Source organism: Mobula birostris, chromosome 2, assembly GCF_030028105.1.
Source record: "Mobula birostris isolate sMobBir1 chromosome 2, sMobBir1.hap1, whole genome shotgun sequence".
NCBI lineage: Eukaryota > Metazoa > Chordata > Chondrichthyes > Myliobatiformes > Myliobatidae > Mobula > Mobula birostris.
The window spans coordinates 3,036,412-3,056,644 of NC_092371.1; the positions used below are offsets into that span (position 1 = coordinate 3,036,412).

General features: G+C 44.7%; 1 protein-coding gene across 5 annotated transcripts in view; it reads right to left on the bottom strand.

Moving 5' to 3' along the window:
• The window catches only part of LOC140207461 (sorting nexin-27-like), a 62,260-nt gene that overhangs the window by 15,326 nt on the left and 26,701 nt on the right, over positions 1-20,233 (bottom strand). For 4 of the 5 annotated variants that reach the window (XM_072275999.1, XM_072275994.1, XM_072275983.1 and 1 more), the window contains exons 6-7: positions 19,326-19,404; positions 12,352-12,515 (exon numbers count right to left, since the gene is read on the bottom strand). The exons of the other annotated variant lie outside the window; for it this stretch is intronic. In XM_072275999.1, the coding sequence (XP_072132100.1) occupies positions 12,352-12,515; positions 19,326-19,404 (243 nt within the window). The remainder of the gene's footprint in view (positions 1-12,351; positions 12,516-19,325; positions 19,405-20,233) is intronic. 5 annotated transcript variants of the gene reach the window in all.

Below are 20,233 nucleotides of genomic sequence, written 5' to 3' on the forward strand. Positions count from 1 at the left end.
TCGGCTGACGACTGCGTTTCTGATCCTCAACCTTGCACATCTCCTTGTGCTTCTTCAGAAGAGCTTGGACTGCTCATCTTGAAACTCCTGTCTGCCGCAAAATGTCTGCTTGGGAGAGACCTTGCACAGTGGGATAAACCACCTTGTGTCTTGTTCCAGTGTTCACTCTTGCCGTGGGATAAGAATTGATGATTTGAAGGTTAAACTGTTACGTCTGCCACACCCTCCCCTTTTAGTTTGGTTGTCCTTCGCCCAGTCTTATTCCTTCAACTCATTATGTCATTGACCATCACCATCCTGTTTGTTATCTTTTAATCATGTACTGGGCTTTGTACCTACAAAGTCATCAAATTTTTATTAGAAAAGTGGTCTATTATTTAATATAAGCAACACACATAAAAGTTGCTGGTGAACGCAGCAGGCCAGGCAGCATCTCTCGGAAGAGGTGCAGTCAACGTTCAGGCCGAGACCCTTCGTCAGGACTAACTGAAGGAAGAGTGAGTAAGGGATTTGAAAGTTGGAGGGAGAGGGGGAGATCCAAAATGATAGGAGAAGACAGGAGGGGGAGGGATGGAGCCAAGAGCTGGACAGGTGATAGGCAAAAGGGATATGAGAGGATCATGAGACAGGAGGTCCGGGAAGAAAGACAAGGGGGGGGGACCCAGAGGATGGGCAAGGGGTATATTCAGAGGGACAGAGGGAGAAAAAGGAGAGTGAGAGAAAGAATGTGTGTATAAAAATAAGTAACAGATGGGGTACGAGGGGGAGGTGGGCATTAGCGGAAGTTAGAGAAGTCGATGTTCATGCCATCAGGTTGGAGGCTACCCAGACGGAATATAAGGTGTTGTTCCTCCAACCTGAGTGTGGCTTCATCTTTACACTTCACCAGTGAATCGACTGGGGTGATATACTGCATGCAGTACTTATCCATGTAAGCGGAACAAGTGCTACACATGCCCTTACACTTCCTCCCTTACCACCATTCAGGGCCCCAAACAGTTCTTCCAGCTGAGGCAACACTTCACCTGTGAGTCGACTGGGGTGATATACTGCGTCCCGTGCTCCCGATGTGGCCTTTTATATATTGGCGAGACCCGACGCAGACTGGGAGACCACTTTGCTGAACATCTACGCTCTGTCCGCCAGAGAAAGCAGGATCTCCCAGTGGCCACACATTTTAATTCCACATCCCATTCACATTCTGACATGTCTATCCACGGCCTCCTCTACTGTAAAGATGAAGCCACACTCAGGTTGGAGGAACAACACCTTATATTCCGTCTGGGTAGCCTCCAACCTGATGGCATGAACATCGACTTCTCTAACTTCCGCTAATGCCCACCTCCCCCTCATACCCCATCTGTTACTTATTTTTATACACACATTCTTTCTCTCACTCTCCTTTTTCTCCCTCTGTCCCTCTGAATATACCCCTTGCCCATCCTCTGGGTCCCCCCCCCCTTGTCTTTCTTCCCGGACCTCCTGTCCCATGATCCTCTCATATCCCTTTTGCCAATCACCCGTCCAGCTCTTGGCTCCATCCCTCCCCCTCCTGTCTTCTCCTATCATTTTGGATCTCCCCTTCCCCCTCCAACTTTCAAATCCCTTACTCACTCTTCCTTCAGTTAGTCCTGACGAAGGGTCTCGGCCTGAAACGTCGACTGCACCTCTTCCTAGAGATGCTGCCTGGCCTGCTGCGTTCACCAGCAACTTTGATGTGTGTTGCTTGAATTTCCGGCATCTGCAGAATTCCTGTTGTTTACTATTATTTAATATGTTAGTTCCTTTCACAAAATAGAAAAAAATTCTCTGTAACATTTAATTTCTTTGCAAAATGAATGCTTGAAAATCTAAAATTTGCTGTTTTCTATTGACACACTATTGCAGAAGACAAAAAAAAATCTAAAACAAAATTTATATAATAAATCTAGGGTGCCTAAGATGTTTGCACAGTACTGTGTTCCCAATTTATGTTCCCAGGTACTGGCTTATAGCATCATAATTCACTCTCCCCAATTAAATATTTTTCCATTACGTCTGCTCTGCTAGAGGTTAGGGAGTTGTGGTCTCTGCCTCCGAAATGCTTATCTACGGAGAGATCTGTCACCTGGCCAGGTCCATTGCCTCGTACTAGATCCAGTAAGGCCTCTCCTCTAGTCAGCCTGTCATCCATACTGTATATTGTGTCAGGAATCCTTCCTGGATACACATCAACAAATGCTGCCCCATCTAAACCTTTTGCACTAAGGAGGTAGCAATCACTATTAGGGAAGCTGAAGTTACCGATGACAACAACCCTGCTGCTTTCGCATTTCTTCAGGTATAGTCATCAGGGACAAGGGAGATCTCCCTGACTCCAACATCAAGCAAGAGGAGCACACCACTACCATTCTCACTGCTCTCTCTCTGCAACAATAAATAAAGATAAACTTGAGCAAAACCTACCCTGGAGTTTGCCTCCAAACCTGCCCACTACCACAATGGCCATTCTGCTTATACCCGACTTCCTTTTATTGATCCTTGCCAATTGCCTAAATAACTAATCAATTTAAAACAAAGTCCCAACAGGCTCTCCTTTTAAAATTTCCCGTTTCTTGCAACAAGCACGGTATAGCACAGTACATAGCAGTTAGCACAATCGTCTCTGGCACTAGTGATCACCAACTGGGGTTTGACTCCCACCACTGTCTGTAAGGAGTTAGTACGTTCTCCCTATGACCACACAGGGATAGTAAACCTGTGGGATACCCTGCAGCATGGTGGGGGCTGGATCTTGACAGGTAAATAAACATTCAGAAGCTTAGGGACATGAGGGCAATGGGGAACTGGTACAGGAGGAGCTGAGCCCAGGCACGGATCAGCCATCATCATATGGAACAATACGGCCGGTTAGATGGGCAAAGGGACCTACTTCTGCGACTACGACCTTGCATAAGTTTGTCCAATCAGTGCATTTGTTTCCTCCATTAAACACAGTCACACAAATAGTGAGTGGGTGAGGCCCCAGTCGTTACTAACCATCAGTCAGAAAGTGATCCCTTTGTGCTGACTGAGTTGTGTTGGTGAGCCACCCCCTATCCACGCCAACACAAACCCCAACAGCATGCTGGCCTCTTCCACGATAACTTTCTATTTCCCTTTCAACTTGCACTAATATGTTTATTTCATGGATAATCTTGTAGACAGCCGGCCCCATTTTGACCACTAGCCAGCCCACCATCGAGGAGATCTTGAAAAGGAGGCATCCATCATGAAGGACCCTCGCAATCCAGACATGCCTTCTTCTCTTTACTACTCCCAGGGAAGAGGTACAAGAGCCTGAAGACCCATACTCAGGAGCAGCTTCTTCCCCTCTGCCAGCAGATTTCTGGATGGGCCATGAACACTATCTGACTACTTTTTCCACTATTTATATCATATATTCTTATTATAATTTATAGTAATTGCTTTGTACTGTTGCTGTAAAACAATAAATATCATGACATGTCAGTGTTAATAAATCTAATTCTAATTAATTTGTTTACATTAACTTAAGTGTTATGTTTGTAATAAACTGTACTGTAGCTGCAAAAAGCAGATCTTAATGGCAATTATACCCTGGGATCATCTGACCATGACAACAAACTTGAACTTCATGTGGTATCTTTAGGAGATTGAACACTACAGCACAGTACAGGCCCTTCGGCCCACAATGTCTAACAAATCTGTTGAGATTCTTTGAGGATTTAACAGGCAGGATAGACAAAGGAGAGTCAGTGGATGTTGCCTTTGACAAGGTGCTACACATGTGGCTGCCAAGCAAGAGCCCATGGACTTACAGGAAAGATACTAGAATGGATAGAAGACTGGCTGACTGATAGGAGGCAAATAGTGGAAATAAGGGGGCCTTTTCTGGTTTGCTGCTGGTGACTAGCGGTGTTCTGCATGGATTGGTGTTGGGACTGCTTCTTTTCACATTATATGTCAATGACTTTGATGATGGAATTGATGGCTTTGTGGCCAAGTATGCAGATGACACAAAGACAGGTGGAGGAGCAAGTAGTTTTCAGGAAGCAGGGTGTCTGCAGAAGAACTCGGATAGATTAGGAGAATGGGCAAAGAAGTGGCAGATGGAATACAATACAGAGAAGTGTACAGTCTTGCATTTCGGCAGAAGGAATAAAGGCATAGACTATTTTCTAAGCAGGAAGATAATTCAGAAATCTTAAGTGAAAAGGGACATTGTGAAGGACTCCCTAAGGGTTAAGGTTGAGGCTGAGTCAGTGGTAAGAAAGTGGTAAGAATGTAAACATTCTTACCAAAGGACTAGAATATAAAAGCAAGGATGTGATGCTGCGGCTTCATAAGGCATTGGTCAGACTGCACTTAGACCATAAGACATATGAACAGAATTAGGCCATTCAGCCCATTGGGTCTGCTCTGCCATACCATCATGGCTGATCCCGGATCACACTCAGCCCCATACACCTGCCTTCTCGCCATATCCTTTGATGCCCTGACCGATCAAGAAACTATCAACTTCGGCCTTAAGTACACCCACAGACTTGGTCTTCACTGCAGTTTGTGACACAGCATTCAAGAGATTCACTCCTCTCTGGCTGAAGAGAAATTCCTTCTTGCCTCTGTTCTAAAAGGGCGCCCCTCAATTTTGAAGCTGTGCCCTCCAGTTCTGGATACCCCCACCATAGGAAACATCCTCTCCTTATCCATCCTATCTAGTCCTTTCAAAATTCGGTAGTTGACTAGGGAGTATTGTAAGCAGATTTGGCACCATTATCCAAGAAAAGATGTGCTGAATCTGGAGAGGGTCAAGAGGAGGTTCACAAGAATTATCCTGTAAATTAAAGGGTTAATATACGAGGAGCATTTGATGGCTCTGGGCCTGTACTGGCAGGAGTTTAGATGAGTTTGGGGGGGGGGGGGATGAAAACTCGCATTAAAACCTAATGAATATTGGAAGGCCGATATGGAGTAAATGTTTCCTACAGTGGGGGAGTCTAGGACCAGAGGGAATTCTGCTCGATGGCTCTGGAGGCCAAGTCATTGGGTATATGTAAGCAGGGGTTGCTAAGTTCTTGATTAGTAAGGGAGTCAGTGAGAAGGCAGAAGAATGGGGTTGAGAGGGATAATAAATCAGGCACAACAGAATGGTGGAGCAGACATGGTGAGTAGATTGGCCTAATTCTGCTCCTGTCTTCTGGTCTAATGTTGTGCTGGCCTTTTAACCTACTCCACAATCGATCTAACTTTTTCTTCCTACATTGCCCATAACCCTCCATTTTTCTTACATCCATGTGCCTATCTAAGAGTCTTTTAAATGGCCCTAATGTATCAACCTCTACCATCACCATGGCAGTGTGTTCCAAGCACCAATCACTGTGTAAAATAAAACTACCTTGACATTTCCCTTAAACTTTAAAAGGATGTCCTTTACTGCTCTGGGAAAATGGTGCTGGCTGTTCATTTTACTGAACCAATTCCAAAACTCTGCTTGTTCCTCCTGACCCACCCTGTTACATTCTCATAGGACTTGGGTTAATTTATCAGATACAGTTTCACCTCCAAAACCATGCTGGCTGCTCAATGGAAGGGTGCTGCACAAGGACATACCCATTCAAATCTTTTCCATGGACGGCTTCCAGACCGTTCGGGCTGACCAGAAGTGCACTGAGAGCGGTAAGCGTAAAGGAGTTGGGTGCTTACTGTTCTGGTTAACAACAGATGGTGCAATCTGGGTCATATTACGATTGAGGAACGTGTTTGTAGACAGGATATTGAACTTTTTATTGTTGGACTTAGGCCACATTCCACCGAGATACAAAACTGGGCGTCACGGGAGGTCGTTCCTGTCTGTGGCCATCGAACTTGCAGCTCGTCCCGTGGAGGGTCAGACACCCTGAGCCAATAGACTGGTCCTGGACTTATTTTCCATCTGGCATAGTTTGCATTTTGTTGCTTGATTGTTTGTGGGTTTTGTATTGCTATATTTAGGCTCTATTCTTGGTTGGTGCGGCTGTAACGAAACCCAATTTCCCTCGGGATCAATAAAGTATATCTATCTATCAATGATCTAACAGTCGGCTGAATATCCTGCTGCTACCTTGATGGAGTCGGAGTCAGAGTCGGAGTCATACACAAGTACATCATAGAAACAGTTCTTCAGCCTCCTTAGTCCAAGTCGAAACCATTTAAACTGCCGACTCCCAACAACCTGCACTGGGCCAATAGCTCTTCATACCCTGCATCTGCACCCATATAACTATGTAGACTTCTCGCAAACGGTGAAATTGAGCTCACATGTACCACTTGCAGCTCATTCCACACACTCACAACCCTCTGAGTGAAGAAGTTTCCCCTCATGTTCCCATTAAACTTCTCCCCTTTCACCCTTAAGCCATGATCTCCAGTTGTAGTCACACCCAACCTCAGTGGAAAAAGCCTGCTTGCATTTATCCTATCTACCATTATCATGGAAAAAGATGAGATTATGAACAAGATGGATTGAGTATATTCAGCAATTGTTTGAAGAAAATCGAGGCGAAAAACCAGAAATAAAGAAAAACATTGAAGGTCCAAGTATTTTAAAATCTGAAGCTCGTAATGCAATAAATAAGAAGAAAGGAAAGGCAGCAGGTCCTGATGAATTAGTAATACAGTAATTTCACATATACAGATGACACTGTGTTAATTGCAAGTACAGAGGAAGAACTACAAAACTTAATTGATATAGTTGTTAAAGAAAGTGCAGAAATGGGTCTATCTATCAACTGCAAAAAGACAGGATGTATGGTGATATCCAAAAAGGAGAATCCTATCTGCAGGCTGAGAATAAATGGGGAAGACATAAAACAAGTACAGAACTTTTACTACTTAGGAAGCTGGGTGACATCAGATGGCAGGTGCGACACGGACATCAAAAGAAGAATAGGGATGGCAACAGACACCTTTACAAGAATGAAGAATATACTGACCAATACTAAACTAGGCATGACAACCCACCTCAGAGTACTGAAATGTTACATTTATCCAGTTATGTTATATGGCTCAGAATACTGGACAATATCTAGTAACATGAGGAAATGAATGAAGCAGCAGAGCTGTGATTTTTGAGGAGGATGCAAAGAATACCATGGATGAAACAAATATCTAATGAGGATGTCATCAACAGAGCAAACACAAAAAGAGAAATAATGTATGAGATCATGAAAAGGCAACGTAACTTCATTGGACATGTGATTAGGAACGATGAGTTAGAATGCACAGTAATTATGGGAAAGATTGAAGGGAAGAAAGCAAGAGGAAGACAAAGACGAATGATGATGGAGACAGCAGCCAGAGAACTGGAAATGAATACCAAAGAATTGATCCACTTGACCTGAAACAGGAGTGTGTGGGCCATGGCAGTCAAAGCTCAAACTGGGCATGGCCCCTTATGATGATGATGATGATCTATACCCCTCATCATTTTGTATACCTCTATCAAATCTCCTCTCAATCTTCTACATTCTAAAGAATATAGTCTGAACCTATTCAATCTTTTCTTATGATTCTGGCAACGTCCTTATAAATTTTCTCTACGCTCTTTCTACCTTGTTTAGATCTTTCCTGTAGGTAGGTGACCAAACCTGCACACAATACTCCAAATTAGGCCTCTCCAATGTCTAATACAACTTCAACATGACATCCCATCTTCTGTACTCAGTACATTGATTTATGAAGGCCAATGCCCCAAAAGCTTTCTTTACAACCCTATCTACATGTGATGCCACTTTCAACTAATCATGTACCTGTATTCTCAGATCCCCTTGTTCTACCACACTCCTCAGTGCCCTAATGTTCACTGTGTAAGACCTACCCTGGTTGGTCCTGCCAAAGTGCAAAACCTCGCACTTGGCCGCATTAAATTCCATCAGTCATTTTTCACCCCATTTTTCCAGCTGATGCAGATCCCTCTGCAAACCGATAGCCTTCCTCCCTGTTCACTACACCCCCAGTCTTGGTGTCAGCCACAAACTTGCTGATCCAGTTAATACATTATCATCAAAATCATTGATATCAGAATCAGAATCAGGTTTATTATCACCAGCATGGGTCATGAAATTTGTTAACTTATCAGCAGCAGTTCAATGCAATACAGAATATTAAGATAAAAAAAATTAAAATAAAAGATAATTAAAAAATAAGTAAATAAGTTTACGTACAGTATAATAGATTAAAAATCGTGCAAAAACAGAAATATACAGTAGATGACACACAACAAGGAACCCAGCACCGACACCTCTGGCACACCACTAGTCACAGGCCTCCAGTCAGAGAGGCAACCCTCTACTACCACTCTCTGGCTTCTCCCACAAAGCCAATGTCTAATCCAATTTACTACGAGTGACTGAACCTTCTTGACCCACCTCACATGCAGGACCATGTCAAACGCCTTAAACTCCATGTAGACAACATCCACTGCCTTGTCTTCATCCACTTTCCTGGTAACTTTCTCGAAAAACTATAAAATTGGTTTGACATGACCTACCATGCATGAAGCCATGCTGACTATCCTTAATCAGTCCATGTCTATCCGAATACTTATATATCTGGTCCCTGAGAGTACCTTCCAATAACTTTCCCACAAGTAATGTCAGACTCACCAGCTTATAATTTCCTGGTTTCTGTTTAGCGCCTTTTCTAAACAGTGGAACAACGTTGGCTATCCTACAATTCTCTGGCACCTCACCTGTCACTAAGGATGATTTAAGTATCTCTAAGGCCCCAGCAATTGTTGCACTTGCATCCCGAAGGGTCCGAGGGAAGAGCTTTTCAGGCCCCAGGGGATTTACCCATCCTGATAGGTCTCAGGGTAACAAACACCTGTGTAATCTGTACAGGGTCCATGAAGTTGATGCGGCTTTGCTTCACTTCTACAGGCTCAGAATATGTCACCTGAGTAAATACAGATGCAAAGTATACATTTCAGATCTCCCCCACGTGTTTTGGCTCCACACACGGATTACTACTGTGGTTTTACAGAGGACCAATTTTGGCCCTTGCAATCCTTTTGCTCTTAACATACCTGTAGAATCCCTTAGGATTCTCCTTCACCTTGTCTGCTAGAGCAACCTCGTGCCTTTTAGTCTTTCTGATTTCTTTCTTAAGCATTCTCTTGTATTTCTTGTACTCCATAAGCACCTCATTTGTTCCTCCTTGCCTATACCTGCTTAAGGTTGTTATAGCCAGGGATGGTAATGGGGACAAGCTCCGACAACCTGTTAAATGTTCCCAATGGCATGCACCTCAAATAGCCTCTGACAACCAAGTCCAGCTCCTGATCTTCACATGTGGTTAGCTACTAAGCCCGGCGGAACCGTTTCTACTGACAGGAGAAGAGGCAAAGGCAGCTTACTGGTGGCTTAAAACCAGTTGCTTCAGGCAGATGGGTCTCATCAGCCATGGTTGACAGCTCACCTAGGAGAAGGAAAGCTCCGATTTCAAACCTCCGCTTGCGGCTATACCCACTCATGGGGAAGGCTTTGGGAGTAAACCCCCAAGGGAAAAATCTGGAGTGTCCCAAGACAGTCCCACGTCGAGTTCAATGCTGACTGGCTACTCCTGCAATGCTATTAGTACCAAACTGCTTCGGTCTCTGCCGTTCCTTTGGGTTCATCAGATGCGTGGAGAGGGGAAGCTTGCTACCTGGGCTTGCTCTCCATATCGAACTGCCCAGACTTGCGTATCCAGACAGCTAGGACGCAATATCCAGGGTCAATTCTGACCGACGGAGGCCTCAGCCTCCTCAGATACCTGCTATACAGCTCCTTTTTTCTGTTAACCAGGGTCTCAGTTTCTCTTGAAAACCAGGGCTTCCTATACTTGTTATCTTTACATTTTGTTCTGACAGGTGCAAGTACTCGCTTTGTACTCAAAATTTCATTTTTAAAGGCCTCGCACTTTCCAAGTACAGCTTTGCCCGTCCCACTACTTGCCAGATCATTTCAGATACTCTCAAAAATTGGCCTTCCTCCAATTTAGAATCTCAACCCATGGACAAGGCCTATCTCTTTGCATATTTACTTTGAAACAAATGGCATTCTAGTCACTGATGCAAAGTGTTCTCATACACAAACTTCTATCACCTATCTTGTCTCATACCCTAATAGCACATCCAGTATCACACACTCCCTTGTTGGTAAAGGAAACTTTCCTGAACATTTTTCACAAACTATCCTATCTAGACCTTTTAGAATATGGGATTCCCAGTCAATATTTGGAAAATTAAAATCACTCTTGTAATAGTCTGCAATCTCTTCACAAATTTGTTCCTCTAAATCCCTAGAATTCTTGGGTGGTCTATAATATAGCCCCATTAACATGGTCATACTTTTCTTATTTCTCAGTTCCACCCATAACACCTCATTAGCCGAGTTCTCCCGTCTGCCTTGACAGAACACCGTCGTTACATTTTTCCCCTACTCTATTAATCTCTCCCATTCTGTCACGTCTAAAACAATGGAACCCCAGAACTCTGAGCAGCCATTCCTGCTCCTCCTGCAACCAAGTCTCACTAATAGGTACAATGTCATAATTCAGGTGTTGATCCATGTCCTGAGCTCATCCGCCTTTCCTATGCCACTTCTTGCTTTGAAATATACGCAGGTCAGGACACTACTTGCACCTTTTGATTCCTGACTTTGTCTGAGGACTTACCAACATCTGTCTCCACAACCTTTCCACTAACTGTTCTGGCACTCTGGTTTCCATCCCCCTGCAACTCTAGTTTAAACCCCACTTGCAGCATTAACAAACCTTCCTGCAAGGATATTAGTTCCCATCCAGTTCAGGTGCAAACCGTCTCTTCTGTATAGATCCCACATTCCCTGAAAGAGAGCATAATGATTCAAAAATCTTATGCCCTCCCTCTGCACCAACTCCTTAGTCACGTATTAAACTGTATAATCTTCCTAATTCTGGCCTCACTAGCACATGGAATGGGCAGCAATCCTGAGATCACTACCCTGGAGGTCCTACCCTTTAACTTAATACCTAACTCCCTAAAAGTCCCTGTGCAGAACCTCGTCACTTGTCCTACCCATATCATTGGTATCTATATGGACCACGACCTCTAGCTGTTCACTTCCCCACTTAAGAATGCTGAGGACTTATCTGAGATGTCCTGGACCCTGGCACCCAGGAGGCAACATACTATTTGGGAATCTTCTTCTCGCCTATACATTCCCCTAATGAACAAATTCCCTATCACCACAGCATGTCTCTTCTTCCCCCTTCCCTTCTGAGTCACAGAGGCAGACAGTGTCAGAGACCCGACCACTGTGACTTTCCTCTTTCAGGTCATTCCCCCCAATAGTATCCAAAGTGATATACCTGTTGTTGAGGGGGATGGCCACAGGGGTACTCTGCACCAGCTCCTTAACTCTTTTCCCCTTCCTGTCACCCAGTTTCCTGTGTCCTGCACCTTGGGTGTAACTACCTCTCTATGTCCTATCTATCACCCTTTCAGCCTCCCAAATGATCCAGTGGTTCTTCCAGTTCCAGCTCCAACTCCTTAATGCAGATTGTTAGAAGCTGCAACTGGATGCACTTCTCGCAGTTGTAGTCATTAGAGACACTGGAGATCTTCCTGCCTTCCCACATCCCACAACAGGAGCATTCCATATCCTGCCTGGCATCTCTATTGTCCTAGCTGAGCAGTTATAAAGAAGGGAAAGGAAAAAAAACTTAACCGAGAGCTTTTCTTTGCTTTCACTGACTGAAGCCTCTAAAAGCTAAAGCCTCAAGATTACCACTCTGACAATGATGGCCACTGCACTTGCCCCTTCCTTCCTTAAATTTGCTCTTGCTAATCAATCCCTAACACTGACTGGTCGCTGGTCAGAACTCAATTACGCTGCTGCGACCCGCCGCTGCCTTTATTCTACTTGGGCAGTGGACCTGAGTGAAATCACCTCCTCTCAAACCTTCGATGTTCTTATTGGTCACTGGTCAAAGTTCTATGAGTATCTGATGAGCTACTGAAAAGTTGCTCTTCAAGCACAACTCCAGATAGTTACTGCACTCTTTACCTGTCCTTTCTCAACTGCACTGGCCTGCAATCGTCTAAATACGCGGAACATACACACCCAGTCCAAGTCAGCCACCCTCACCATCTAACCCCTTAACTGCTTATGAACTTGCTCTTCACTTGTAACTCCAGACTACTCACCCAACCCTGCCCCTCCTCCTCCCAGGTGAGACACACTGGACACCACTCTGATCACACCCTCCAATCACATTAAGCACCTCCTCCTACCCGTCCCAGGTATGAGGAACCAGCGCTGGCGACTTAACCCTTCAGATAAGCGTTACCTGGTGGAAGAAGTAAATGACGGCCAGAGCACTGTCGTTGAGAAGGGCCTCCTCCTCAATGGTGAAGAGCCACTTTCTGACGGTGAGGCAGGTGCTGGGCATGGCCGATGTGTAATTCTGGACATACAGCTTGTGGGGGAACTCATTGGGTGCCAGCTTCCGTGCTGTGAGAGGCAAAGAGGATCATCTGGTCAATGCCCCGAGAGCTGAACTGCTCTAACTAGAGGGGGACAGAGTGCAGCTACATATGGTGCTGACAGGCATGCCAGCAGAAATTTACAGCATGTGGCCATTCAACCCATCATGCCTATACTGCCTCTTTGAAAGATAGCCAAATCATTATTTTATTTTTATTTAGAGATACAGCTCAAAACAAACCCCTCCGGCCCAACGAGCCGGGCTGCCCAGCAACCCACCCATGTAACCCTCACCTAATCACAGGTTAACTGCTCATTGTAAATTGTCCTACTAACTTGTATATTTTTGGACAGTGGGACGAAACCTAAAGGAAGCCCACACACTCACAGGAGGATGGTATAAACTTTCTTAAAGAGGATGCTGGAATTGAACTCCGAACTCTTGACACTACACTACTTTGGTGCCCCGATCAATCCCATCGTAATGGTCTCCTTCCCACTCCCTTCAACGAAATTGCTTTCAATTATTTATCAGGTTTTCTTTTGGAAGTTCCTCTTAAGTTTGCTTTCCAATACTCATTGTAGGAAGGATCTTGAAACTGTCAAGAGGACGCAGGGGAGATATATCAGGATGCTGCCTGGACTGGAAGACGTGCTTTACTCAGATAGGTCGAGTGAGCTGGGGCTTTTCTCTGGAGGAAAAGAGGATAAGTGATGACTTGATAAAGGTTTATGACAGAGGCATAGATCAAGTGGCAGCTTGACTTTTAAGGTGATATATAGGGGATATCCTTCACACACAAAGTGGTAGGTGAGTAGAACTCCCTGTCAGGGATGACAAATATATTGGGGGCATTTCAGAAACTTTTAGATAGGCACAATGATAATAGAAAAATGGAAGGCTATGTAGGAAGGAAGGTTTAGATTGATCTTAAAGTAGGTTAAAAGATCAGCACAATATCATAGACTAACACCTAATGCATTGGAGATTGTAATATTAACCTGCAGAAATACTTTCTCCTCACCCTCCCTCAAATCCCACAGGCAGTGTCTCCTTGATAGGGCAGAGAGTATGCAGGGTTAATAAGAAATGAGATTAACAGGAAGTGAGAAACTGTAGAAAATTTAAGACAGAGAGCTGAAACTTGTATTTGGTGCTGCTTCTGAAAGTGTCAGAAAGGTGAAAGTCACAGTGTAGGGTTGGTGTAGATGGTCAACATGCAGTCTTCGGGCTGAAGCGCCTGTTTCTGTGCTCTTTGACCGCTTTCAGAGACAGAGTGTGGCGATCTTCACTTGGAGGCTGGTGAAGCTGTACAGTCTTTCCTCCGGTAGCCTACAGAGGCCCAGGTCATGCACTGTGTTTAAAAGGAATATCAAAAGGTTTCTGGATAACAAAGGAAATGAATCTTGCCAAGGATGTACCGAAGTCCAGCTGTGAAAGGAGGAGGGTTGGCCATGGGGTGAAAATTTAGCGCTACAGAAAGACCAACAGAGGCTCCAAAGACCTCATCCCTGGGAGAGGAAGGATCTTCGATGGGCTACATCTTGAAAGACTTAAGACTGGCCCGGGACAGAGGACCCTCACAAGCTGCTGACGGAGGCCTATGCCCCCAGTTGGGGTGATAGGCTTAAGTAAAAGAAGAAAGAGTATGAACAATACAGGGATAGTGATGGGAAAAGAGCAAGATCCAGTGCCCATGGTCTGCCCTTTATCAAATTATGGTATTGCTTTGCACTGTTGTAACTATATGTTATAATTATGTGATTTTGTCAGTTTGGTCTTGGTTTGTCCTGTGTTTCTTGTGATATCATTCTGGAGGAACACTGTATCATTTTTTAATGCGTGCATTTCTAAATGACATTAAACGAGGGCTGAGTGTCCTCATAATCTAATCTAAAAAAAACGGTCAAAAGAGCCAAATGACCTGCTCCTGCTTTTGTTCCTTGTGACGCAAGTTAATATCATCCAGAGGAAAGAAGTGCCTTACAGCTCCAGAAACCCTTGTTCGATCCCAGATTCTTGTCTGTATGTGGAGTTTGCACATTCTCCCTGTGACTCTGGGGGTTCCCTTGGGTGCTCCAGGTAGTGTAGCAGTTAGCATAACATTACTATAGCACCAGCCGTAAATTCGGGGTTCCATTCATGTCTGTATGGAGTTTGTACATTCTCCCTGCAACTGAATGGGTTTCTTCTGGATGCTCCAGTTTCCAGCCACATTCCAAGGTCATACAGTCAGCATTAGTAAGTTGTTGGTATGCTACGCTGGCACAGCAGTGTGGCAACACCCCCAGCACAATCCCAGCTGATCTGATGTGGTTTGACACAGACGATGCATTTCGCTGTACGTTTCAGTGTACATGTGACAAACAAAGCTAATCTTTATCTTTAAAAATTCTTTCCTTCCCACCTCCCAATGACTTGCAGGATAAGTGGGTTAATCAGCCACTGGGAGTTAGATGCCTCCCCTCCCCAAGTGTGTGAATGAGGGGTAGAATCTGGTGTTGGCGGGGATTTGATAAGGACCGGAGGAGTTGGTGGGGACTTGCTAAGAATCGGAGGAGTTGGTGGGGATTTGCTAAGAATTGGAGGAGTTGATGGGGATTTGGTAAGAATGACATGGGTTAATGGGTACGTAATGGCTGATATGGCTGTTTGAGTTAATTCGCCCTCTATATCCTGCACAACGTAACTGTCAGGCAAATAGTGGGATTAATATTGGGAGGTTAAAACATGAAACAGAGAAGTAATTCTGAAGTTGGCCAGAGCAGTCAGAAAAGAACCAACAGCCCAGAAAGAGCAATGTAGTCACCAACCTGATGGCATGAACATCAACTTCTGGTAATCACTTCCCTCTGTCACCCCCCCCACCCCTGTTTTGTGTTAATTCCCCCATTCCGGTGGCCCTCTCACCCCCTACCCCACATTCATGAGCTGCTCATCACCTCCTTCTGGTTCCCTATCTCCTTCATTTATTCCATGGCCACAGTCCTCTCCATCAGATTCCTTCTTCCTTCGCCCTTACCCCTTCCATCTATCACCTCCCAGCTTCCTACACCATCACCACCTACCCCACCCACATCCTTGCTCACCTGGTTTTATCTGTCACCTGCCAGCTTGTATTTCTCCCATCATGTTATTCTGGCCTCTGCCCCCTTCCTTTCCATTCCTGATGAAATGTCTTGGCCTGAAATATTGACGGTTTATACCCCTCATGCATGCTGCTTAATTTGCTGAGTTCTTCCAGCGTTGTGTGTGTAGCCCCAGAAAAACATAAAACGCTACAACAAAGTAAAAGCCCTTCCCCCCATGATGTCCTACCAACCTTTTAACGTACTCTAAGATCAATCTAACCCTTCCCTCCCATACAGCCCTCCATTTTTCCTTCATCCACGTGCCCAGGAGTCTTTCAGATGTCTCTAATTTATCTGCCTCTAATATTAACCCTGGTAATGAGCTCGACTTTGTGTAAAAATCTAATTCTTTCGTTCCTGGGTTCATTCTTGTGAACCTCTTCTGGGCCTTCTCCAGAACCACCACATCCTTCCTTAGATACACGGCCCAAGATTGCTCACAATATTCCAAATGCTGTCTGATCAATGCCTTCTAAAGCCTCAGCAGTGTGCCTTTGGTTTTATATTCTGGCCCTCCTAAAATTAATTCTAATATTGCATTTGCCTTTACTACCAACTTAATATTGAGGGAAACTTTCTTGGAAACATTAACTATTTCTCCTTCCACAGGCATTGCCCAACCTGCTGAGTGTTTTCAGTGTAGTCACTTCAACTTTGCTCGGTATCGAACCCATTTTCACAGAAAAGATTCACAAAAAATGGTATTTGGACAATAGCACTCAAGTTATCAAGCACTCAAGCACACCAATTTCCCCCTGGGATCAATAAAGTATGACTATGAGTATGACTATGACTATGAGAGGAGACTGGACACGCTGGGCCTGCGTTCTCTGGAGCAATAGAGGCAGATGACCTTATAGAGGCTTATAAAATCATCAGGAGGATAGACAACATCTTTTTCCCCAGTAGGAGATTCCAAAACTAGAAGGAACAGGTTTAAAATCAAAGGGGAAAGATTAAAAAGGGTACCCAAGTGGCAAGTTTTTCCACAGAACATATGTAATAAGTTGTCACAGGAAGTGACACAGGCAGGTACAAATATAATGCTTTATCCTTTTAGAAAGATACATGGAAAAGAAAGGTTGAGGGATGTGAGCCGAATGCAGGCAAGTAGGATGAGCTCAGATAAGCAACTTGGTCAGCATGAACAAGATGGGCACTGTGTTGTGTTGCTCAACTCTATAACCTCAACTGATGGCATGAACACCAATTTCTCTAACTTCTGGTAATCACTCCCCTCTGTTACCCCCCACCCCTTTTTTGTATTTAGTCCCCCATTCGAATACCTCTCACCCCTATTCTACCCCAGCTTCATGAGCTGCCCCTCTAGTTCCCTGTTCCATCACCCACCGTCTTCTCCTATCAGATTTCCTCTTCCTCAGCCATCATCTAAGGACCTCTTCCACCCATCACCTCCAGCTTCTCACATCAACAACCCTTCCTGCCAGCCTGTATTCCTCTCCCTCCACCCACTACAAACACCTTATTGCGGCCTCTGCCCCTTCCTTTCCATTCTCGATGAAGGGTCTCGGCCTGAAACATCGACTGTTTATTGCCCTCCGTAGGCGCTGACTGATATGCTGAGCACCTCCAGTATTTTGTATGTGTAGGCCCAGAAGAACGTAAAACATTACGGCAAAGTACAGGCCCTTTGGTCCACAATGTTGTGCCAACTTTTTAACCTACTCTAAGATCCATCTAACCCTTCCCTCCCATGTACCACTCCTTCTTTTTCCTTCAGTCCATGTGCCTCAGAGCCTTTTACATGTCCCTAAAGTACCTGCCTCTACCACTACCCCTGGCAGCACATTCCACACACCTACCACTCATTGTCTAAAAAACTTAGAAACATAGAAAATAGGTGCAGGAGTAGGCCATTCGGCCTTTCCAGCCTGCACCGCCATTCAGTACGATCATGCCTGATCATCCAACTCAGAACCCTGTACCTGCCTTCTCTCCATACCCCCTGATCCCTTTAGCCACAAGGGCCATATCTAACTCCCTCTTAAATATAGCCAATGAACTGGCCTCAACTGTTTCCTGTGGCAGAGGATTCCACAGATTCACCACTCTCTGTGTGAAGTTTTTCCTCATCTCGGTCCTAAAAGGCTTCCCCTTTATCCTCAAACTGTGACCCCTCGATCTGGACTTCCCCAACATCAGGAACAATTTTCCTGCATCTAGCCTGTCCAATCCCTTTAGAATTTTATACGTTTCAATAAGATCCCCCCTCAATCTTTGAAATTCCAGCGAGTGTAAGCCTAGTCGATCCAGTCTTTCATCATATGAAAGTCCTGCCATCCCAGGAATCAATCTGGTGAACCTTCTTTGTACTCCCTCTATGGCAAGGATGTCTTTCCTCAGATTAGGGGACCAAAACTGCACATAATACTCCAGGTGTGGTCTCACCAAGGCCTCGTACAACTGCAGTAGTACCTCCCTGCTCCTGTACTCGAATCCTCTTGCTATGAATGCCAGCATACCATTCGCCTTTTTCACTGCCTGCTGTACCTGCATGCCCATTTACTCTTGAGTTGCTGGGATCATTCTTGTGCACCATCTCGGGATGCTCCAGACAGCCAGCACATTCTTTCTTAAGACACCGAGGCCAAAATTACTCATATTACACACACTGATCAATGCCCTATAAAATCTCAGCAGTATACCTTTAGTGTTATACTCTGGTCTTCTCAAAATGAATGGTAACATTTCATTTTGCCTTCTTTAATACTGACTTAACCTTACAGGAACCCTGAACTAGGATTTCCAAGTCCTTTTCTCTGATTTCTGAATTTTCTTTCCACCATTTACAGCAGTAGCAACTCATTATGCATGCAAAAATCTCAATATTATTTTAACTTCCCTATTATTTCACCCCAGAAAAAAACATTTATTTCACCCACTACCCTCCAACCCTTTCCGGAAACATTCATTGTTATTCTTTCTCAGACGCTGCCTAACTTGCTGAGTTTTCACAGTGCAGTCACTTCAGCTTTGCTTTGTGTCTAACCCACTTTAAACTACAAAGGATACAGAAAAGATTCACAAGAATGTTATCAGATGGAAGGCTTCAATTATAGGTAGAGACTGGACAGGTTGGGACTGTATTTCCTGGAACGAAGTAGGCTGAGGGGCGACCTTATACAATTATTATAAGGTGGATGGTGACAATCTTCTTCCCCGGAAAGACAGACTAAAAGGGGAAAAATTTAAAAATGGCAAGTCTTACACAAATAGTGGTGGGTAAATGGAATAAGCTGTTCGCGGAAGCGGCAGAGGCTGGTACAATTATAATGGTTAGGCCTTTCAGATATATGAATAAGAGAGGTTGAGGGATATGGGCAGAATGTGGGCAAATAGGAGAAGCAGATTGGTCAAAGGGCCTCATACCATGTGGTGTAACTCAATGCATCTATAACCTGAGTTGTCCTTACCCTGGAAATATGTAGCTAGACAGTGTTGTGGGAGCATTAAGACCATAAGACAAAGGAACAGAAAATGAAGCCATGTGGCCCATCGAGCCTGCTCCACCATTCAGTCATAACTGATTATACTTTCCCCCTCAACCCCATTCTCCTGCCTTTACACCGTAACCTTTGAACCAGATGCAATACTCAGCTACCTCCACCCTTCTGAGAACCCACATAGAAACTTGGTAGCTGGAAAGGGCCCAATAATTCTGAGATTTCTGAAAGGAACGCTTACCAAATGAGTGATTTACCACTTCAAACAAAGCAAAGTAGTTTGCTGTGACACTGTCCATGCCGATCTGAGATGCAACTGCCTAGAAAACATACAGCAACTGTTAGCAGATGAAAGTGAACAAAAGCTCAGACTTAATGACCAGATTGTTACAAAACGCGACAAAGGAGATGCTCCTGATCTTTGGTCACCCAGTGCTGAGGAGCATGAGCAGATGTCCTAGTCAGTTTGCTGCTGGGCCTGGCCAAGCTGGTCATTCATGAGTCTCTGCCCAAGCCAACTGCCTTCCCCTCTTCCACATTTACCTCGTGCCCAGGGGAAGAACGCCCCACACACACACGAAGTCTAGAAGGGATACAGCCACAGTTAGCAGATGAAAATGAACAAAAACTCAGAATAAATTACCCAGAATATTCCAAAAAGTGGCAAAGGAGATGGTTCTGACCTTCATTCACCCAGTGCTAATGGGCATGGGTGGATGTCCTAGCTGGTTTGCTGCTGGCCTGGACAACGTGGCTACTCGTGGGTCCAGGCAGCATACACAGACACAGAATTGTGCAAATGTCCTAGGCAGATAGATGTGTCTGTCTGTGTGTGTGTGTGTGTGTGTGTGTGTGTGTCTGTTTACCGCCTTCACTATTCCCTATTACCTCCGTCTGCAACTGGATCCTCTTCTTCCTAACCAGAAGACCACAGTCTGTGCCGATTGGTGATAACATATCCTCCTTGCTGACGATCAACACTGGCGCACCTCAGGTGTGTGTGCATAGCCCACTATTCTACTCTCTCTATATACACATGACTGTGTGACTAGGCATAGCTCAAATAGCATCCATAAATCTGCTGACAATACAACCATTGTTGGTAGAATCTCAGGTGGTGACGAGAGGGCATACAGGAGAGAGAAATGC